At 50.7% G+C, this 22,477-nt stretch overlaps 2 protein-coding genes and 2 long non-coding RNA genes across 13 annotated transcripts in view; 1 reads left to right on the forward strand and 3 right to left on the reverse strand.

The window, feature by feature from the left end:
* Positions 1-6,548, forward strand: part of LOC122381820 (intraflagellar transport protein 80 homolog) — a 55,550-nt gene extending 49,002 nt beyond the window's left edge. Inside the window, exons 8-17 of one of the 2 annotated variants that reach the window (XM_043366504.1) lie at positions 563-679; positions 1,048-1,211; positions 1,520-1,717; positions 2,097-2,244; positions 2,615-2,786; positions 3,192-3,314; positions 3,632-3,771; positions 4,099-4,219; positions 4,599-4,708; positions 5,694-5,783. In XM_043366504.1, the coding sequence (XP_043222439.1) occupies positions 563-679; positions 1,048-1,211; positions 1,520-1,717; positions 2,097-2,244; positions 2,615-2,786; positions 3,192-3,314; positions 3,632-3,771; positions 4,099-4,219; positions 4,599-4,679 (1,264 nt within the window). In that variant the 3' untranslated portion in view covers positions 4,680-4,708; positions 5,694-5,783. Of the gene's footprint in view, positions 1-562; positions 680-1,047; positions 1,212-1,519; positions 1,718-2,096; positions 2,245-2,614; positions 2,787-3,191; positions 3,315-3,631; positions 3,772-4,098; positions 4,220-4,598; positions 4,709-5,693 lie in introns of both variants that reach the window. The other variant, XM_043366503.1, reaches the window with a different exon arrangement.
* Positions 6,549-6,913: 365 nt separating this feature from the next.
* Positions 6,914-8,086, reverse strand: LOC122381823. The gene is made up of 2 exons (XR_006256587.1): positions 7,894-8,086; positions 6,914-7,664 (listed from the first exon to the last, which is right to left on the reverse strand). It is a non-coding gene; the product is annotated as an uncharacterized LOC122381823 (long non-coding RNA).
* A 793-nt stretch (positions 8,087-8,879) lies between these two features.
* LOC122381824 lies at positions 8,880-10,463 on the reverse strand. Its single transcript, XR_006256588.1, has 2 exons — positions 9,715-10,463; positions 8,880-9,485 (listed from the first exon to the last, which is right to left on the reverse strand). It is a non-coding gene; the product is annotated as an uncharacterized LOC122381824 (long non-coding RNA).
* Positions 10,464-10,472: 9 nt separating this feature from the next.
* On the reverse strand, positions 10,473-20,637 carry LOC122381825 (sorting nexin-13-like). Of its 9 annotated transcripts, XM_043366518.1 has the most exons (20): positions 20,392-20,564; positions 19,699-19,891; positions 19,280-19,382; positions 18,743-18,870; positions 18,334-18,417; positions 17,941-18,040; positions 17,607-17,727; positions 16,766-16,938; positions 16,310-16,423; positions 16,006-16,135; positions 15,478-15,645; positions 15,115-15,242; positions 14,661-14,786; positions 14,040-14,420; positions 13,595-13,810; positions 13,172-13,343; positions 13,081-13,106; positions 12,362-12,573; positions 11,977-12,089; positions 10,473-11,807 (listed from the first exon to the last, which is right to left on the reverse strand). In XM_043366518.1, exons 2-20 carry the CDS (start codon positions 19,809-19,811, stop codon positions 11,569-11,571), a joined length of 2,847 nt encoding a protein of 948 aa, XP_043222453.1. In that variant the 5' UTR covers positions 19,812-19,891; positions 20,392-20,564; the 3' UTR covers positions 10,473-11,568. The 9 variants fall into 9 exon arrangements, with proteins under 9 accessions (XP_043222453.1, XP_043222449.1, XP_043222445.1 ...); XM_043366514.1 differs by lacking the exons at positions 13,081-13,106; positions 20,392-20,564 and adding an exon at positions 20,571-20,637 and having other exon boundaries at positions 13,146-13,343; positions 19,699-19,888; XM_043366510.1 differs by lacking the exons at positions 13,081-13,106; positions 20,392-20,564 and adding an exon at positions 20,571-20,631 and having other exon boundaries at positions 13,146-13,343.
* Positions 20,638-22,477: the final 1,840 nt, after the last annotated feature.

Consider the following 22,477-nt stretch of genomic DNA (forward strand, 5'->3'; position numbering starts at 1 on the left):
AATCTTGAAAGGAGCATGACCTTCGCAGTGTAAGCATGTCAAGTTGTCATGTCTGAGGGCAGACAGTTCACTGTTTACGTCAGCGACTTTCGTGTCCCGCCGTCCTATCCTATGTTTATGATCATGCAAGTCATAACCGATTGGTTTCCTAAGAGACAGCTCTGTACACCCAGGGAAATACCGTCGTAACCCCGTTTCGAACGAAGTCCGGTCGTTGTGGTCAATATGTTGTCGTGATGGGTGGTCATTACGACTAACTAGGTACAAGTTTTACAGTCAGGCGACTTACCGAAACCCGCAGAAATGTGTCTGCTCGCGAAAGGAACGGCGTTCTGGCCGGTACGAGTAACTCGCTATTACCGTCGGTTGTTATGAATGTAAAATGTACAGCGAAACTTGTGCAATGTGCACAAACAACAACGAAAATACTGCACATTTCTGTGACGGTCAGGATGCCCGATAACGCTATATCCAACACTAATTATAGCGATTGTAGTAATTGTCATTCCATGTTCCGGGCTATACATGCATCCATTATCGCCGTGAATTGTATTCGCTGCAGGTTCCTCATCGTGGCGACGACGGGCCAGTGTTTCATCTACTCGTCTCGCAACTGGAACACGCCGCTGATCTTCGAGCTGAAGGAGGGCAACGTCCACCTGATCCTGCAATCATCCCAGTGAGTGACGCGACTGCCTGAGACAGACCTCCTGACAGACCTCCTGACACGTGATCGTTGGTTGAAAAATACATCATTCGTTTGCAAACAAAGTTTATTACCGTATGATTAATGTGTCCGTGCTGCTTCTACACTTCATAGTCAATCCGCTAATTCAAACTAAACCGGTATTTTCTGCTGTCTTCTTGAATTTTCTTCACTTCGGCTTATTACGAACGGTGGCTGATGTCATTTCCTACTGGCCACTCGGTTAACAAGATCACTGATTTCGTGGAATTCCGCTGAGTTATTGACTGTCACCAGCAGGCAACGGCAGTGTTCCTGACCCTAACCCTACCACTCACCACCGGGTACTACCCTTTCCCCAGGGTGTTTGCACTGGTGGACGGAAACGGTGTGTACATTTACACGTACGAGGCGCGTCTACAGAGCTCCCCTCGCTGGTCGGGAATGCGCCTGGACTCGGTCTCAGAACAGACCATGTCGCTCGCTAACGATACACTCGCCTGCCGGGACAGCGACAACGAGAAGGGTATGTGACGACGGGACGGGCATCACCACCGTTCTCGGCAGACGGCAGTTATACGCCACGAATGTTCATAGTGTTCACATATCTTCTCGTTCACACAGACATTTCCCATATCATACTGCTGACGCTCACTCAGTATCACCGATCAGACGCTCCCCTACATATAACCGTTGACGGTTTTTGAGGTGGTATCACGTCCGCTGCAGTGTCGCTCAAGATCACCTTTGACGACTCCTATCCCTCACCGTTGACGTCTTCCGATGACGTCTCCCCTAAACCACATTATAACTACATCCTCCGTCCATCGTCAGTGATCCAACTGATGGACGCCACCACGGGGAAGGCGGTCACTGACAAACCGTTCACACACAAATGTGATGTTCTCGAGCTGGCCCTCGATCAGCACCTGCCGGCCTCTCAGCGGAAACTGGCCTTCGTGGACGCCAACAAGGACCTGTTCCTGCTCACAACGCGCCGCGTCGGGGGCTCGCGCAAGGTGCTGCGACTCGGTACGTGGCGATATTCAGCTTCGGGCGTCAGTAATTCCGTGTTGTAGCTCAGATTTATGCTGTTATGTGGAAAGATTCATAGAAGTGTGCTGGATTGTCTGCTGCCTCCCATTTGGCCTTTGTTGTAATAAGAAGGCGTTTAGATAATTATTATTTTGCTTCAGTGAGGTAATTGCGGTCTTCGGTTTCCACGAGTTGTGGTCGTACATACTGGAAAAAATGTTTAATCCGTGAAGACTTACGAATGCGATGGTTGGAGCACAACCAGGATTATTGAATTATTGAAATTGATATTGCGCCTGACGTTCCGATTAAAGCTTATGCAATAAACCTGCCTGTGTTTTTGTCGTCTTGCCAATGTGCGTCCCGTGCACGTCAGGTATGATGGTGCACTCTCTGTGCTGGAGCGCGCAGGCCAACATGCTGGCGGGCCTGCAGGAGTCGCGTCTCTCCGTCTGGTACTATCCTGCCGTCATCTTCGTGGACAAGGAGCTCCTCACCAAGACCATCCTGCAGAAGGAGTCGCCGTGAGTGGGATGGGGAAGGGGAAATAGGGCGATGCGGGGAACGGAACGGGATTAGACAGATGGGATGGAAAATGCAGGTGAGACAGAAGCTGAATTAGCAGGCGGAGAAGGGATTGGACTCGGAAGGATGAGCTCAAAAGACGTTGGGACTTTAGTTGGGATAGGACGAAAGGAAACAGGAACGGACGATACGACCGGAAAACGGCCGATGGGTTGGAATTAAGCTAGCTCGTTGATTACGGTGGGAACTGGGAACTGCTCAGCGGAATACAATGTCTCGACCAGAGGCCAAAGACGACGTCCGCGAGTCCGGGCTGCAAACTATTTATTTTGAGAAACAACCGCCCTCTCCCTCTTTTCTCTCTCGCAGTGATTTCGGCAAGAACCCGTCGATCTCGGCGTTCGGCGGCTCGCAGGTGTCACTGCGCCGCTCCGACGGCTGTCAGGTGGCCACCAGCATCTCCCCCTACCCGGCCGTCCTCCACAACTACGTTGCCCAGGAGAAGTGGGACGACGCCGTGCGGCTCTGCCGCTTCATCAAGGTGTGTGTCGTGGGCTGAGGATGAGCCACGGACTGGCTGATAGGGTGCTCACTGCCCAGGGAATTGGATAGGGGGGTTTGAGTGGGAAGTCATGATCGTGGATAGTGTAATTGACCTATTTCGTTGTTCCCGTGTGGGTCTTTCCGAGTCGTTGTGTGCTTGTCTGACTTGACATGGAGCTGTCTGACACACTGAAGGTCCGTCTAACGCGCTCTCTTCCTCAGTCGGTCTCAGTCGGATTATCTATGAGGTTATGCTCTCGCTGTGGGTCTGTCTGACTCGCTCTGTCCCCTTTTCTCATCAATTCGACTTGTTGTGGGTCTGTCTGACCCATTGTTCCTCATTTGGTCGCAGTCTGATTCTCTGTGAGTCCGTCTGACTCTCCGTATCTTCCCTCTGTTTCAGTCTGACTCGCTGTGGGGCTGCCTGGCCGGCATGGCCACCGTGGCCCGGGAGCTGGAGACGGCGGAGATCGCCTACTCGTGTATCGACCAGGCCGACAAAGTCGAGTACCTGCGATACATCAAGGTGGGTCCGGTCGGCCTCACTGGTTCGTAGTGTGGATGGGAGGGACGGGATGCACTGTCGTAGCTCCTACCGATGCTTAGACTGTGCCTTGAAAACCGGTGGCTATCTAGCTCGCTCGCCTCATCGAAGGTTGAATTTTTTGCCCTATAGTGAGTGAAAAATAAATGAGTGTCGCAAACTCAAAAGTCATAACTCACTTGATGCTCCAACCATAAAGTATGTCTTCCGTTGTCACAGAGCCACAATCCCGGTTGTAGGGTAAGACGCCGTGCTTTTTGCACCGATATCTGTGGTCTCTGACCGCGCGCTGTCTCCAGGACCTGTCGTCGGCCGAGGCGCAGGCGGCCGAGCTGACGCTTCTGGCGGGGTCGCCGCTGGACGCCGAGGCCATCCTGATCCACACCAACCAGGTGTTCCGGGCCATCATGCTCAACATACAGCTCTACCAGTGGGACAAGTGAGTGCCGCATCAGATCCCGGCTCATAAGGCTCCCGTTAAGACGTTTGACAAACGTAACTAATGCGTAGCAGCTTTCACCGGCCCCATCAACTTTCAATTCGCTCATCTAATTCTTGTACTCCTTTTAGGGCAATATATTCTAACCTCCCGTTCTCAAAAGACTCCTGTTTTATGTATCCAATCGCTGTTGTTGAACGAATCGCTGTTGTTGAACGCCGAGTGGACCTTAATCTGTCCGGCCTTATGCCTTTATCGCTTATTACTGTTGACCTAAACGCTCACTACAGATCAGTCATTCCTTGCCTTATTCCTTTACTTTGTCAGGGCGTTGGCTATGGCCGTCAAGTACAAGACGCACATTGACACCGTGATCGCGTTCCGCAAGAAGTACCTGGAGCGCTTCGAGAAGGAGGAGACCAACCAGCTGTTCCTGCAGTACAAGTCGGTAGGTGAAGCAGAAACAGCAGACTTTCGTAGACCGAATGTTGCTCGTGTCTGACTCCTACGGCATCATGAGTCATGGGGATTAGATTTTTCGAGTGTTCGGGTATTATAGTACGTGAACTTGATTCGGCGGTATGCTGATGACATGTGTGAACCTCTACTCTCTAGGCACCGCAGATCTGAATGTTAGACACAATTAATCTTAGACCATGGCCATCAACTATGCATTAAGTTCCAGGTCGTCGTGTGCCAATCACAAATATTCGCTGGACCTAGTAAACATTAGCTAGGGTGAAGGCCGTATCGGACACCCTTCGCCCTCCCCGGAGCGTTCGGGTCCCCTTCCACGAGCCCCTAACCCAGCTCTGTGCTGACATCAGATGGTGAAGGAGTCCAAGCGGAAGAAGCGTGAGCGCGAGTCCGACGAGAACGAGGAGATTCAGGACATGACGGAACAGTAGCTGCCAGCCGTCAGTCGCTCTTACAGTCCGTATGTGTGTCTGTGTGCGAGTTTGTCGCTTTTCCATGCATGGCTGTGTTTGTCCCTGTTGTGGAACCACCGAGTCTTCACTGCACGACGCTCTTCTTCGATGATTCTCAGCACATTTTTGCATGGTGTTTGGTCTGCTGGTTGTCAGCATTATGACGGTATTCGACGGTCGTTGCTGCTGCAGCGGTACTCCCGAGACAGCAGCCGGTGGTTCTTGGCTAGGTGGCCCTGACATGCTCTCTCCCACACATTGTGCAGCCTGCACCACACTGGCTTATGGTGTGTTTACTTGTTTCCACTCAGATGTTGTTTTGTGAGGTGTTTCGATGGTTGTTGCACGGTTTATTACTGCAGCAGTTGCAACGAAATTGCCACATTCACAGCGCACTGCACTGGACTAATGCTTATGAGCACTTTATCCTCTCAGCACGACGTCTTTTTCTCTTTTTGCGTTCGTCATTCGGGCACCGAGACCACTGTTATGCAACGTATGCATCCGGTATATAAGTTGGATTACTAATTTCTTCCTATAATGTTTGCGATTTCTAGAATTTGTAACCACGTAGAAGTCTACGTAGAACACGCTTCCTGTAATGAATGGATCGAATATCAACTGTTCTTACGAAAGGACATTTTAATCAGCCGGTTACATAACTGATGTATTTGATTTATGGCCATTCAGTATTGATCGTCCAACCAACAGGCTATCTGTAGAAGGCTCCCATAAACGACTGGAGGAATTTGATTTCATGATAAATCATATCATTATCCCGTACCTGTTTGAGGATTTAATTATAGATAAATATGATACCGTTCATGGATCAGGTTTGCAATTTGCCGCTGCCACCATCACATTCTCAACTTTCACGAGTGCAAAAAATCTGCAGGGCTTTAGCCACCTTCTTCAACCATTGTATTCTCTCTGACCCTGTCGGTCGAGCGGCTGCGCCCATACGCGCATTCACGCCAATAAACCTCACTTCAGATGGACGCCGACTGGAACAAGATCATCCTGAAGGTGCAGGTGGAGATGCAGAAGGAGCGGGTGGACGCCGCCTCGGTGGGCCAGTCCGTCTCCAACACGTACGGTATCAACTGGCCAGTGGCCAGCGGCGCCAACGTTAACATCGAGGACGAGAGTGACGTCTTCTGAGAGAGGTGGGAGGGGAAGAAAGAGGTGTGTTCTGAGCTCTCTGAGGGGCGGGAGAGGAAGAGAGAAGATGGGAGGCACGCATGGAGTGGGTGCTTCTTGGAGTACCGAGCGTGTAATCTCCAGTCGGTGAATGTGATTCTCCACCAGGTGATACGGTGGAATACCAACGATCTCCGTCCAGTCCGCATGTGATCTCAGTTTGTGTGTCGTGTTGTCACTTGGCTTAGCAACTAAATGTATCCCACCACTATGTTATCGTTGACTTATTCACGTCCATCCGCGTATTCGTATAGCACATTCGTATAGCTATTCAATCAACTGAGCTCGGTTTGTGCTAAGTTTCAGCTCGCTGTGTGTTATGGATGTCCACTATTGGCTGATCTCACTTGGTCCTCTGCTTTGTAGCGAACGCTCACTCTCGCGGTTATCTGTACCTTTGCGGTACCGTATAAGTAAAACACCGTCCAATGATTTGTGCTCGCCCCCAGCTGCTCTGATTTCAGTCGAGTCGGGACACGGCCGGACGTTCCGATATAACCTCGTGTGTGACACCAATATTCTAGTCAATCGGTGATAAGCAGGTTACAGCGTTATCGGGCGTTTGAAACTGAAGGAAAGTTGTTGCCTCACCACGGTTCTATTTAAAACTGACGTCAAATATATTTGCCATTTGGTCACAAATCTTAACGACTTTTCTTCACGAAGGAAGAAACCCTGCCCGAGCTCAGGCTCGAACTCAGGCGGAACTTATGCCCTGCTGAATTTCATTAGGCCGGACAAATATACATTTATTTGTGTATTTGTCAACGGCCTGTCCCGGTATGTTGTGACACGATTCTCCTCAGTTTGTCGAACAGTCTAGCCAACTGTCTAATGAACAAGTCTGCGGTGGACAATTCACCGGTTTTCCCTGCACAGCGTAACAACACCAACCTTTTGTCGGTTTTAGCAGAACTGCCAGCGTGAATCCCGGGTGTGGAGTGTTTTAACTATTGTGGTAACATCTCATGGTGGCTGACTACACGACCGCAGTTTCCAGCCTGATAAGCTTGTACATCCAAATTATCTTATTGTTCAGCGGTTCAGTCACAAAGGAGGTTACTCAATGGTACATACATAACGGTTTCATTCATGTACTCAGAAGTCTCGCGAACTTGTCATTTTACTTCGGAGCTATAAGGCTTCACAGCAACGCATCTTGCAACCTATAGCCATGAAGCGTTGGCCTGAACTTGCAAGCAGGACACAAAGAAAATGACAGGTTTATGTCCTCTATTCTAGGCAAGAAAGTCTTGCAAAAATAATCCCGCTTTAAACGAACGGTCGTGTATCATTCGTGCTGTTTTAGTTCAGGTAGACAATTTGTTACAGCCATGTGCAGATGCTTTGCTTTTTAAACCGACCTTCATAGAAAGAATATTGCATCAATTACGTTCAGCATCAAAGTCCCCCGTTTCTAGCCTCGAGGTCTTTGAAGAAATCCCAGGATTCGATCAAAGTTTAGCCCACCGGAAGGCCGCGTTCCGATTATGCCCTGGCCCTGGCTCCTGTCAATTGGCAACCCTCCGGCAATTGGCGGAAGTGGCTCCTGTGAACCCCCTGGGCCCAATGAAGAGAGATCCAACGCGGGGAGTTGTGCCTGCCTGCGCCGGCGGAGTTCTCCAGCCCCCTGTGACGGGGTACCGGCGCCGGAGACGCAGCAGACGAGCCCACCGGGACAGACGGGGGACTCCGACAGGAGCCGGTCACACGCAGAGAGACGCACACAGGCGCCGGGCAGAGGGCACCCCAGACCGAACAGACCTGAAAAGCGAGGGGGGTTTCACTCAAAAAGTCTGATCAGACGACATAAGACAAAAAGAAAAGGACAGACATGCATCAATACATAAATCCACTTTGGTTGGTAATTAGCAGCGAAACATGAAAAACCATAGTTCATAGTACCTACTGATATCCATTATCCACGAATGACAAAACCTGATATGACATGAATGATCAATCATCGTAGTTAGTAGCTAAGAATGAGTATTACCGTGGACGAGATGTCCTGCTAGGACAGCCAGTATCCAGCCGTGAAGCATGGTGACGCTGTTGGCGTCACTCGGGGATGCCGGTCTTGACCCTGCTGTATCGGACTTCAGTCCAGTCCCGCTACACTCTCCGGGTAGTGAATGCTGTGCTCCGGTCCGCCCAGCGTAAACTGCACTGGTTGCGACCGGCGACACGGGTTTATATGGATATCCCGCCATCCGACTGTGGTGTCAACAACCGCAACACTTCACCGCAATATGATCCTGATGTTCCAGATCCCTTCCTTTGTCCAGCTTCGGCGAATAACAGAAATAGCGACAACACCGCGATAGCTGGCTCCGGATAATCTACTAGCCTTCTATCTAAGGTACCCTCTGACTGCAGCTGCACTGATCAAGCCACAAGGCAGGTCACAAGCACCAAACACATGGTAAGAATGTGATAAAGACGAGGGGATGAGGTATATACGGTCTAATCTGAGCCAACATTTCGGTGGACGAAACGAAGTAGGAATTTCAAGAAAGATACATTTAAACCCCCGCGGTGCTGACTGCGCCACACCGTATTATGCATGCTTTTTCCCCGCACACTTATTTCTTCGTGAAAGCTGTTAGCGATTGATGAGTGACAAGATTTGTGAAAAACGTACATCTCTGTATATCTCCGATTTTTTATCATTGGCCATGAGTCAGGTCAGTTTTCGTGGAGATCTCTATGGATGAGATCACCGCGAGTCTGACAACCTTTCCATAAGTCGATGGGAGTCGAGGCCTGGATGAAACTGCGCCTCTTTCGTGGGAAAGTCATACGCAGCGACCATCTATTGTAAATAAAGAGCCTGTTGAATATTTTTTTAAGCTTAATATCCTGGCGACGGAACGAGATGTAACTCTCTTGGGGGCTAGGTATGTAGACGCCGCATGTGAGGACGCATGAAACATGGATAAGCTCTTAATTAGCTGTGTTGCACTGTCAAAAACGGCGTACGACTATTTATCGGCATTTATCGTTTATTGCACCAGTAATATACATATAATTTTCGCCAGCGAAGACATATTGGCAGGTTGGTAAGCATTTCAAATGCCCTCATCGACCTTCATCTGAGACAGACGATATAGAATCTCGTAATTCATGTCTATGAACCGTTTCCACGTCATCCTCTCCGTAGAAACCGGAGGACGCTGTTGAAGTCCAGTTGTCTGTACGGCGAGCTGCCGATAATACCATTGCCCTGCCCCAGTCGAGGGTTCACCGGTTTTCCTCCGACGAATTTGGTTTCATGCACCACATCGTTTCCTCCTCCTACACCTCCGCCTCTTTGAAACTGCTGAGGCCCAAACTGCTGCTGCCCAAACTGCTGCTGCCCGAACTGTTGCTGCGGGACTCCAAAACCTCCAAAGCCGGGGAACTGTGCCTGCCTGCGCTGCCGGCGTCCTGTCCCAGCTTCTTGTGGTGGGATATCGGCGCCGGAGCCGCAGCAGACGTACCCCTCAGGACAGAGGGGGGACTCCGACTGGGGCCGATCACAGACAGAGGGGAGAACACAGGCGCCGGGAGCGGCGCTGGGCAGAGTGCACTCCAGACCGGGTAGGCCTGAAAACAAGGAAGAAAGGTGGGTTATTTCAGAGAATAGCGCATTCGTTACTGTCCATCCACGTATCTGTTCTCGTAGTGTCGCATGCACTTCAACTCATTACACGGAAAATACAACTTGAACACATTTTTTAACAACGGACAGATGCCATTTTGCTTTAGGTCTTGGCAAAAAAAAATGCCTCCTATTCACTTCCTGCACTTCATTCATCAACCTATCATACATTACCATAGGCAAGACGTCCTGCGAAGACAGCTATCAAGCAGAGCAGCAGCATGGCGACGCTCCTGTATTCGCCAACCAGAGGTAGAACAAGACGTCACTCAGCCGACTTGTGCTGGACGCTGGTGCAGCCCCACTACACTCCTCAGCAGTGTAATTATGCACGCCGTGTCCGCACGGTCTCTCAGCGCACACTGCCCGGTACCGGCGGAAAAGACCGGTTTATATTGATAGCTGGGCTACCGACCGCGTGGTATAATGGAATAACCACAACAGACGACTGTCCGGTCGGCAGATTTTATGTACTGCGTCTTTTGTAGCGAGGTTCGGAGAATCCCCAAACCAGTTATAACAGCACAATGATGAATTAATACTGGTTTAGTATCGCCCACTACATCGCGTTTTTTTTACGGGAGTCAGCGTGTTTTACCATCGTGCTGCGGGTTGCGTTCTCGTTTCAGCCAATAGCGACTTGTTCAGCCAAAGCTACTAATTCAAACCAACCAACCCTTCTTCGCGTTCGTTGCCACACTCCTGAGTCATGATAAAATAAAGCCACTTAGTCGGACGAGTCTTTCTCAACTCGGGAAATGTTGGGTGAATCACAATTAAATCGTTATTCTCTTAGCCATCGACTGGATGAATCATGTTACAAGCATCTGCTACAGAATTCCAGAATGTGTCATTATAAGTTCAACGAGTCGATGTCGTGATTGTGCAAAAAAGCACGCATGCTTGGATCCAGTGTTGTTCTATAAAACACATTCATAAACCCCTACCACTTGTATTTATCACGAGTAAAAATGGATTGCTGACAAAATATTAGTGTCAAGCAGGCTCGCAGCTGTTGACGCATTTAGACTTGGATAGAATATAACACAAAATAGGCTACTCAAATACTCAGGTACTGACACGACGCCCGGCATAAGACTAACATCACATATGTAAGTGCACCGCATTCCATTATCTAGCGACATCGGGATGAGTTTTCGCTTACATCTTTGGTCGAACGCAGCAAAAGTCTTTGTCAAGTGAAAGCAAAACACATCTCATTTTACGTTCTCAGTCCACACCAGAACGTGCAACTCACTTAAACTCATCGATTATTACCTAAAACTAAATACAAGAAACTACTCAGAAGCTAGTTACCACCTGTGCACGTTCGGATAAGCGCCTGGGCCGAGATGACGAAGCTAGTCGGCGCGGATCTTGGTACGAGGAGGAATTGTGACTAGGGACTGTAACTGATTAGTTTGTATCCTTATGTAGAGATTGAACGCTGAGTAGGCGACAAGCCGCTTGGCTGCAAGAGCTGTGGCTACAAACTAAGCATGGAATAAAACACGTACACACGGGAGCGTAATATCTCGAGTCATTGTTCAATTCCAACGTTATGTCGATAACTGAATGACCGCCCACCTCGGCCTGGGTCCACTCGTTTTGAAACGATGGTGCATATTTACTGTTTGTGCTAACAGAGCGTCGCTAGTTGTAGCTACTCTACTGGCAAGTTGGCTAGCAAGAAAGGAATCGTGGAGCTGCTGTTGCCCATCATGATATCTGCCTCACAGTCGCGTATCACTGGTCCCAGCTGGCAATGCGTGTTTAGGTGCTGTGTCTGGGTGAGTCCGGTCCTTCGAACTTTACTCGGTGCCAGCACAGGTCAGAGAATAAACCATCACAGTTCAGAGATTGGACCTCACAGCGCGGACTCAGGACATCAGAACCAGCTATCGATGACTCATTCAACCACCGAGGCCCCTTCTCTCGCCAATCCCACCCCACAGGACCACGGTACCGGCCATGCACCCTCCCCCGTGATCTCCCCCATCCCTTCCGCCCTCTCCCCGTGCCGCCCTCTCACTTCCTGACCGGCTGGCGTCGCTGGCAGCCGGGGATATCGGCCGAGACGCGCGGCGAGCGGGCGTGCAGGCGCGCCATCAGACCTGTGACGTCGCAGTCGGGCAGCAGCAGCTCCAGCACTCCCTCCAGCAGGACGTACAGCAGGCGTCGGTTCAGCACCGGGCTCTGCACCAGGTCGAACACCAGGAACACGCCGCGGCGCGCCGTCTCAGAGCCCAGGATATGCTTCATCTCGTCTGAGGAGAGACGGAACGAAGTTAGAGAATAAATAGCACGGAACATGCTGAACTGTTGGAGAACGGTGTTATTCCAAGCTAAATGTCGCCAGAAGTTATCCGAAAGTACTGAACTCACAACACTGTCTTGTACTAAGTAACGTCCTAAGCATCTGGAATGAACTCTCACCTGTCACGCTGGAGAGCATGGCCGTCTTGGCGACGATTCGAGTGCGCATGCGCGTGGCGTCGTCGCGGGGCGGCTGGTGCTGCGCCGCCGCTCCGTTGGGCCACAAAGTGTTCCTGAAAATGCAACACAGACGAGCGGTTAGCCGTCAGAGGGGAGGGCGATGGTGAGGGCCTGTAGATAGTAGAGAAAGAAGACGTGCATTTAAATGCGTACTATCAGCAATACGTCAAAGCCGATCAAACCAAACTCCATAGTCCATTACCTAAACGGTAAACCCAACTGGTCTACAGTTATACCTGTCACCAGCTCCGAGCCCCCTCAACACACATCGTCTCGCCCAAGGACTGTCCCCACCTCGTTCCGGGATAAACAGGTGTGAACTTACTTGAAGTGTTTGATGTACTCGGCCGCCTGGTCGGGAGCAGTCAGCTCGGCCACGTAGTCGACGATACGCCGGCTCATCCGGTCGCCGAACATGGCCTTGATGATCTGTCTGAGTATGGTGACCATTCGCCGTCGCAGCCACTGGTTACGGGACCTCAGGTCAAATACCTCCTCCAGGAGCAGTAGGACGATCCGCAGTGGTGAGTCGTCTCCCTGTCGGCAGACACAGCAGTCCGTCAGACAAGACAGGACAAAACAGAATAGGACATGACAGAACAGCAGGACGATCCGCAGTGGCGAGTCGTCACCCTGTCGGATACCACAGCCGATCAGACAAGACAAAATAGAGCGACAAACAGGACGTGTGATAAATAAAGATAATGAGACTGAGCCATATCACAAATCATTTAGGTCCTCATACTTCGGTATCTAGCAACGCCGAGTCCGGGCCCTCTCGCCTCTAAGTCCAGCAGAGCAGGTCTCGCAGTTGCGTATCCGGATCCTCTCATCTGTGTCCACCAGTGCCGTGTTTCCGCTCACCTCCGTATCCAGCAGCGCCGGGTCCCTCAGCAGCTGTGAGGTCGGTCAGCTCACCTAAGTCTGTATCCAGCAGCTGTGTGTCCGAATCTCTCACCTCCGTATTAAGCAGCGCCGGGCCTCTCAGCAGCCGTGTGTCCGGATCCCCTCACCTGTGTCCAGCAGTGCCGTGTTTCCTCTTACCTCTGTATCCAGCAGCGCCGGGTCCCCTCACCTCTGTATCCAGCTGAGTATCCGGATCCCCTCACCTCCGTGTCCAGCAGCGCCGGGTCCCTCAGCAGCTGTGTGTCGGCCTGCTGCCTCAGCGACCCGGCCGGACCGCGGATGGCTCGGCTCAGCCCGCCCACCACGCCATCCACGGTCTGTAGCAGGCTGTCGGGTGCAGACTTCACGGCGTCTCCCACCGAACGCATCGAGGAGCGGAGAGGAGTGACGATACTGTCCACCTGTCAGACAGACGGACGAGATGAGTATCTACGTCGCAAACGTGAGGACAACAGATTGGTGGCAGTAGCGTACGAAAGTCCTGACCTGAGACAGCATCTCGCCTAAAATCGCACTGGCCTGCTTTGATACAGAAACTCCCTAGCCCGTGACTAATCCTCCAGCGGCCCCGGCGCCATGACAGACTGCATCGTCCGCCTATCCGTCCACCTCCCCTGGCTACCCCAATAGCTCCACCTCAACCGTGACTCACCGTTTTCTCGAGGTTCCCCCGGTCCCGGGCGTACTGGGGGATCTCCAGGAACGCCACGGCCATAGCCAGCAGGCCCTCATTGTCTTCCAGTCGGTCCGGCCGCAGCATCATGTTCAGGAAGGTGTTGAGGCCCGCACGGCGGCGCTCCAGGAACGCCTGTGTCTGGTTGTTGAAAGTCTTCTTGCCGGGGAACGGGAGAGCAGCTAAACTCGGGTACTGTGGAAAATGGAAAGCCTGGGTTACCGGATAAACAATGGCAAACGCTGATCCGGGACAGTTGGCTGCGAAGACAGTTGGCTGATCGGGAATTATTGTTAACCGTAAAATCTTAGCGTCTCTGAGCATTTGAAAATCACGGATGATCAAAAATTCAACGTGGCAGGGGTATCAGGTAAGCTTTAAATACGGAGTAGCACACTGAGTTTGATAGGATCTAGACACTCACCCTTTCGACAACCTTCTCGTGGAAGTCGTGGAAGTCTGAGTACCTCCTGGGCACGGTCCACGTCTCCTGGTGTTTGTCCCGGCCCATCACCGTCACCGTCACCGAGTAGACCGTGTAGGACCGAGCCGTGTCGCGCGGCGCCACCGACACCGCCACGTCGGTCTCGATTCGCCACACCTTGGCCAGGTCGCGCGCCGGCGGCGGCGGCTCGCCCGGCTCGTCGGCAGCCAGGTCGCCCGAGCCGATTGACGCCGTGTCGCCGCCGCTGCCCGTCGACTGCGAGTCGTCGTCGTCGCCGGTCGGGTCCTTGAGCAGGTCCAGCTCGGCCAGAAGTTTGAGGTAGGAGGGGGTCTTCTTGAAAGCCGGGTAGATGCGTTCCTCCTGTTGACATAAGCGGAGTGAAGAATACAGTTAAATCAACTCCAGAGTTCCAACCCTAACCAATAAAGCAAAACGCACTAGCCAGGCATGCACTGTTGACCAAGAAGCATTTGCTAGTGGCCAACAGCCTGATTCATCGGTCGCTCAGTTAAAATTAGCCGTTCCTTTGATTCAGCCCCTTCTCAAATCTCACGTCGACTCATCTGCGGCTCAGCTTGACTCAGCGGCGTCTCAACTCACCAGGAAACGTCCATAAATGGCCTGCTGTGCCTCATCAAACCACGACTCGCAGACGGTTGGCTCGCTCCTGATGCTGAAGATCAGACGCTTCTGCATCGCCTCGTCCAGCCGGACTCGCGGCTGGGCCTAGTGGACGGGGTTGTTGTGGTTATCAGAAGTGAATACGCAATTTAAAATGCAATATGAGCTTGTTGTTCGTTGGACAGCCTGCAACGATATAACAGCACACCTAGTTACGGAATGGAACTAAGGGAAAGCTAAGAAATGTTAAAAATTACTAAAAGTGTAATTTTATACGTGAACCAACGAAACACATTCGTAATACAACAACGAAGAACCATCCCTAATAGCTGTGTTCTCACTGCTGGGTACAAACACCGTAAATCCACGGAGTTTACAATTCCAATCCGATCCGACGCATCCAATCAGACTTCAGTCGGATGCTGTCACGCACCTTTTCCGAGAGGCACTGTTCGTAGATGCTCTGAGCGGCCTCTCTGAGTCGGTCCATGTCGGCGCTGCGGCCGCGCCGCTGGGTGGGCCGGAGAGAGCTCAGCTGCTGCTCGGCCGCTATCCGCCAGCCTGCGGAGACAGCGTCAGCTGGTGATGGTTATCCATGTCAAACTACGATAAATTGATAAAGTCAAGTCAGGGCAGCCCGTCATTGTCTGAAAATTCGTTCACGGACCACATTACCCAGTCGCCACCGAAATTCAGAAGCTGCTTAGGTAACGCTAGCCTCGTTACTCCAATAACAAAGTCAGTAACTGCACGTCAAACGGCCGCCGTCGTCCGTCAACCGGCTCTGTATGCTCACCCTCGACGTTCAGGTAGAAGATGAGCTGGTGCTGCTCGCCGATGGTGGCCATGTACTCGAGGAAGTAGGAGAGCGCCACGTTGTTCTTCAGCATCACGTCCAGCGGCAGGTTGAAGAGCTTGCAGCCCGGCGCCTGCAGTCGGTTCCAGTCGATCTGGGACGGCAGACCTGCGGAGCGGGGACAGTTAGACAGATCTCCAGCTGAGGAGGGCACTTGCCGGCCGTCTTTTTCGCCGTTGGTATTTGTAACGGGACGCAATATTGTACCATAACTAACGAAACTAAATTCAATTCGGGTGTGTAAGTAATAAGTATGCACCAGCTAAGTCTCTGTCGGAACCTTCATGAAGCCGGTATATGCGGTGGAACGTCGGGGGTACCCCGAGTCCGTGTCGGATTCCTCCTGAATTCAGTGTAACTGTGCGTGTGTACACACGTATCGGGTGTATATTTACCGGCTGAGTCGGTGTCGGAGCCCTCCTGAAGCCGGTGTAACTGTATAAACGCCCACATCAGGTGTATATTTACCGGCTGAGTCGGTGTCGGAGCCCTCCTGAAGCCGGTGTATCCGGTGGTCGATGGTCTTCCTGACGTACAACATGCTGGACATCTGATCCTTGACCTCGTCAGTCTCATCCCCACCGATGTCACGGGACCGCTGGCAAAGCACAATCAAGCTCGTCACTGTTTCAATCTTTCAGCTCATGTGCAAGTAAAATAAAGAAAAATCACAGCTAAATTTGAATGCTATTAGGTACGTCATGAAACAAAATTACAGGCTTACGGGCTAAAACCACCAAGCTAATATACGAGCTTTGGGTAACTGACTGACCAGCAGAGCTATCTCCTTGTTGACAGCGTCTCGGGTGGCGTGTAGTTCGCCGATGTCGTCCGACAGCCGCAGCGCCGTCAGAAACACGTCACTGGCTATGGTGACGTCACTACACTGTAAGTGGGCGTAAACGGTCAGAGGATAAGTTGTGGATGGCAAATTCGGGCAGGTACACGGGGGTTAAATAACAGCTGCTGAGGCGGACTGAAGATGCACAAGAGGAAACGATAATGAGCCCGCAATGAGAACCATATCTCGATCGCAGAAACATCGAGGCTGCCGAAGCGGCCTGCCAAGAAATCACACACATTGAACTACAATGCCGACGAATGTCACGCACGGATCTGACAAGGTCTAAGCGTTCCATCACAACCTAGCTGCTAGGGTATAATGGGACATATATCTATAGCCTAGCACATCAAACGGCGTCGGCGGCACTGCCGCCAGCAGCCTCACCAGCCAGACGATGGTGCGGTTGACAAAGTCTGGCTCGCTGAGCATCTGAGCGAGCGGCAGCAGGGCGAGCTGGGAGAGTAGCTCGACGGCGGCGGCCTGCTGCACGCGGCACGAGAACTCGGCGTCCGGTAACAGCTGGTGGAGCAGCACGCGGGAGACGTCCCGCAGGTAATCTGCCGGAGGGAGAGGGGAAGGGGAGAGAGTCAGTCAGTTGGTCAGTCAAACAGGGAGTCTGTGAAGAGAAAGGGTACTTCTGAGATCAACGAGACAAGCATCGTAGGTGATTTGGGGGAAGAGCTGGTTCGGCCCGTCTAGGGATAAATAAACTGTGGAGTAGTCAAGTGGGCCATGAGTCCGTAAATAGCTCCACATCGACAATCTCAATAGGCATATGCAACGCTATCACTACCCAGTTATTGGGATTTCATTGACAAAGCGATGCATCTAACCAGCGTTCTAAAATTGGATTTTGGTTGGGTGTGCCGATGAAGAAAAACAATCCTAGGATGAGAAAAAGGAAATAAATAACCGAAGTATATTTGCAAAATGGTGTAATGCCAATTTGTATGCCAACTGATAAACCAGGATTTCATGTCAGAATCTTGACGGTGTGAAACAAAAGGATGTGGGTGCATCAACTGTCAAGTGACATGTAAACTGGCTGTTGGGAATACATGAAGCTTTTTCAGAGATGAAGTAAAGTCGGTCATTCATATTTTAGGGATGAAAGTATTTTTCCCATTAGGTGTGACTTGCCATTAAAAAGTCTGAAAAATGGAACACTGCATCTAACCACTGCGAGTGAGCAATCAATCACCGATGTAAGTACGCCGCCCGTTACCTTTTTCGTATGTATCGACCGTGCACACCAGGTCACGGCAGAGTCGCTTCTTCTCCAACTCGGCCTCAAGGTCGAAAAATATCGACTCGAGGTCCTGCGGCTTGTTGGTGTCCAGCTGGTCCTAAACAGACGGAGGCACTGTTTCAGCGATAGTTACACGCCATCTGCGTAAACTGAACAGAACACTTGGGACATTTCGATACTTGAAATTAACCTCACAAGTAATTCCGACACCGGTAAACGCGTGAGAATAATTAGACAAGTACAACCAGCATTGATAAGTCGTTCAGAAATTATCGTAAGGCATGCCACTGCCCCACGAACCCGCGCGTACCCGGAACTTGTTTCGAGCCTGCCGGAACATCCGCAGGTGCAGCAGCACGTCTTCGACCAGCTTCCGTGTCAGATAAGGCACCCAGTCCACCTCCTTCGCCCTGAGAAATGCAGCGAGATGAGGTAAAACTCAGTGACTGGAACCATCCAGTTCGGTGCAATCAGGCACATATGAACCATGAGCGCAGGCTTAACTATCCGTCGCTGCGATATGCATTCGTAAATTGCCTATAGTGCAGTTTAATGGTGCACTGCGCGTCATATGCGAGCTGCATGATCTCTGAATCTAGCTGCGGGGTAATGCGGAGGCCACACTCTAATCAATCCACGCGCAGACCACACCACCGCACCCTCAGTCGACCCTCATCGCATTATTCACGGGCGGCCGCTTCACCTGGACGCCAGCCCGACGATCAGATGCTGTACCAGCTGATGCAGCTCGTACAGGAACTCCGGGTCATCCGAGATCGTGGAGTACCTGAAAGGCAAGACCGGGTCGTCAACCAATGACACGGTAACATCGTACACCTGAACCTAAAACAGTCACACATAGTAAACGTTCAAAAACTGTACGACTAAAAGCTATCTCACTGGATCCTAACGTTGACAGTGATATTGGTCAGGGTTGCGGAGTCGGAGTCAGAGTTGGAGTCGGAGTAGGTCAGAATCAACTGAACGGGGTCGGAGTCGATTTTGGAAACCGGAGCCGGAGTCAAAATCGGAGTCACCAAAAATCCATCGACTTCACAGCCCTGATATCGATAAGACCGACGCTGATGTGCTGCGCCGATGTGCTGACTGACCAGGGTTTGACGAAGTCCCTGAAGGCGTACTGCAGCACCTGTTTGATCTGCTCGTCTATGGGACTGGAGCCGGTGTACCGCTGGTCCAGCCGCAGTTCCCGTGCCGGTGACCTCAGCTGAGCCAGGATCTGGGAACGGGGGCATCGTCATTAACAAATTGTCACGGCCGAGCTTGCACGCAGAAGGCTAAATCAGGCATTCGATGTTTCGGCACGACAAAATAAGTGGAGCATCAGTCAGGTGCACAACTGAAAGACGTCCCGCACTCCGCAGGTCGTTAAATATATCGACTATCTATCCGTAGCGAGAGCCCTGGTTCGTGATCCTCCGGCGCTCAAATATATGAGAAACCTAGCGAGAATAGTCCGTTATCTGATTTTACTTCTAATTTTCCGAAAAAAATTGCGACTGGCAGGAACGGAAAGTGATCAGAGGCTGTGAGTCAACTCCTGGTTTATTGCGAGCATAGGCTTTGACAATTCGTTCGTTAAAAAATCTGGACACTTCAACTTAACATCCCACCACCCTGGAACTCACAGATGGCAGACCCGGCTGTGGCAGTGGCAGCCGGGAACGACATATCTCCACACTGTACTCGTCCGCCGCCCGCACGTTTTGCCAATACAGCGTAAGACAAAAACTGCAAACAATGGAATATAGTTCAGAGGAACACTGATAGATAACAGCTCACAGTTTTTGGCTCAAAGTAATGCTAGTTCATAGATACTCAGCATGCTTATTCAGCGAAGGAATAATCATTAGAGACTTTAATAAATAATGCCTTGTTACTCTCCAATTTTCAAAGAAATGCTGAGTCCAAAAGCAGCATAAAGATGAAGCCCTAGCACCTTACACAGGAGCTAACCACTGTTTTAAAAAGCAATTGTGCTTAAATTGTTTGACTGGAAACATGGTAAAATTTATCAGACCTCACAACTAAGTAAAATATAGCATACCTGACAGCGACTGTGACTAGACAGAGCAGCAGAGTGAGCAGGTTCCACAGGCCAATGGTGTGTATCAGCACAGCCGCGATGGCAGTGCCCCATGCAGCTGACAGCTGGCCCATGGCTGTCTGCTGAGGCAGCCCTGCCTAGTGCCTAGTGACACTAGGCCAAGGCTCAGCCGCTTTGATTTAGGTTCAAACTGCTGTGCAGAAAACAGGAATTCAAAGCTGTGCACTGTCACAGGTCAAAATCAGACATAACACAGCTGAAATTCAGGTGGAAGGTCAAGGATGGGGGAGGGGTGAAGAATTCCATCCTTTCTGTTTCAGCACTGAGTTAAGCATTCGCCGAGGATGGAATTTCAATGACAAAGAACAGCTTACATCACTCCAATTAAGTTTTTTGATGGCCAAGTGATTGACACATTATGAGCCTAAACATACTTAACTGGTGACATTCAATATAGCCAGGTATTATAATTCAAATAACAAACAAACTGAAAAATAAATTATAGCTCAAATCAAACTTCGTAGATATCTAATTTTAAGACCATATCTCTCATCTGGCATGGATATTATTCTGCATCATTCAACTGTTATCATTCAAATTTTGTAGAATTTGAACTAAACAATATTTTCTCAAAACAAAAGCCAGCGTGCAAGGAAAAATAAATTACTTGATACCAATCTTACTGGTTCCTACTTTTGGACTTTGGTGCAGCAGCTTGTCTTTTGCAAAAGTAATAACAGATGCGAATGCGATTCCAATTCGGTTCAGAGCCACTGACAAGTTCAAAGGATATATTTGAGAGATTTTCACACTTTCACAATCATCAACGGTCCCGAAATTTACAAAATTTTGGTTTTCTCGCATAAACGTACACTTCAATCAAAAATTTTCTTGATGTTTTGTTTCGTCTACGTTGCGTCAATTTTTGAATATGGCAGCACGACATGGCTAAAGCCAGTGTAAAGGGAGAAATGCTGCCACATCATATATTTCGAAGGGAGATGAATTATTTCGGGGAAAGCATAATAAAGAATGACGGACATGGAGATCAGCCATGCATCGGCATCCAGTTTCCACGGACATAATAGAAAAAGATCTTCCCAAATAGTGGCGGTGGCATCAGCCCGGCGCTTGCGCCGCTTGCCTTCCTGCGCATGGCGAGTGCCGACTCCGACGACATTGTCGTGCAAGATCACTATTGTCATGGGCCGGTGCGTGGACGGGGCGTCGGGGACAAGATTACTTTCGGACAGGGATGCCCGTGGGCCGTGGCAAAGGACTAGTGTCCGCACGGAGACGGCAGCTGCACGCGCCACAGTAACCAGCATCTTCGGTCGCTATACTGCGTGCTTACTGGCTACTTGCTTATGCTTACTGCGACTTTTGGTCCCATTCTTTCCATGCAACGCCCGTAGGCTAATGTAAAATGCCAAAATCAAAGGGGGCACGGTGCACCCCCCCCCCGTTCCGCCGCCTATGGTTGTAGCCCGGGGCCTGCCGTCTCCGTGTCAACCGTACCGCCTTTAGCCGATTCTCTGTGCTGAGACGACTGGCGCCAGGATTCCTGAGCCGGTTTAGATAGCCTTGCCTCAGCCCAAACTGCACCTGACAGATGCATTTTCCGCCCACTTTCTATTTCAAAATTTGAGCTTTTTGACTAGACGCTTAACGTTTTCTTTCCATAGCAAAACGGTCCAGGGCGCCAAATGTAAGACGTTAGCTTTTAATCGCAGAAGTATAGGCGGTGAAATACTGCCCTCTTCATATAAAATGGATAAGATAAACCCCATACCGATTTCAGCCCGGCTCATTCATAAGCCCCGAGCTGAAATAAAATCTGTCGTATTAGCCCCAACAAAATCCAATGAGTTGTGGAACCTCTACCTAGGTAGGTAGGTAGGTATATCCCTCGCCGGCCGATGCAATGGGGGGGGGGGGGGGGCGGGTGCCGCCCCCCATAGGGTTTTTTTCGCGATAACTCCGAACACGCTGGCGATAGAGAGCTGAAACTTGGCATACCTGACCTTTGATCCAAGCCGGATCTTTTGACACCAACCGCATTTTTGGGTCAGGTCAGGTCACTGACCTATGACGTCATAAGTGAACCTCTGCACGGTCTTCAGATGTCGCAACATCGCAACGCCCTCACTGCCAGAGGAGATGTCACAGGGAAATGAAACTTGCAGGATCTAGTATCCATTATGAGTCCCACAACTTGCATATCTCGGATTTTTCCTTAAGGTCATATGAGGTCAGGTCATTTTCGTGACCTCACCATTATAAGTCAATGGGGAAAAATGAAAACTGCTATTCTGGCGCCGGGAACGATCTCCAACTATCTCAAGCACACAGAATCGTGATTTGATGCACTCCTTGCAAGGTTAGATGCGTCACTTTCGCAATGTTGACCTTGCGTGACGTCATTTATGACGTCATCAAGGTCATATTAGTTTTTCGTCAATAACTCTTGATCAAATTGATCTAGCGAGTCGGGAAAGCCACCAATGGACTCAGGAAGGCCTGCCGGATCGAATGATATGCGACATGACCTCTTTCGACCAACTTCGTGACCTGGGGGTGCTGACCTGACCTTGACCTGAGGTCAACACCCCAAGTTGACCTGACCCGGACAAAAAGTATATCATTCGACGCGCCTGAGCAAGGGGAACACGATGCTGCCAAAATCGGCGCTCTGCGGCCGTTTTTTGCGAAGTTATTCACCAAAAACTGAACCGTACCTTGGGGCACTTGACCTGACCTCAGAGGTCACCGGTTGACC

The sequence above is a fragment of the Amphibalanus amphitrite genome, unplaced genomic scaffold (assembly GCF_019059575.1).
Source record: "Amphibalanus amphitrite isolate SeventyFive unplaced genomic scaffold, NRLGWU_Aamphi_draft 000128F_arrow, whole genome shotgun sequence".
Taxonomy (NCBI): Eukaryota; Metazoa; Arthropoda; class Thecostraca; order Balanomorpha; family Balanidae; genus Amphibalanus; species Amphibalanus amphitrite.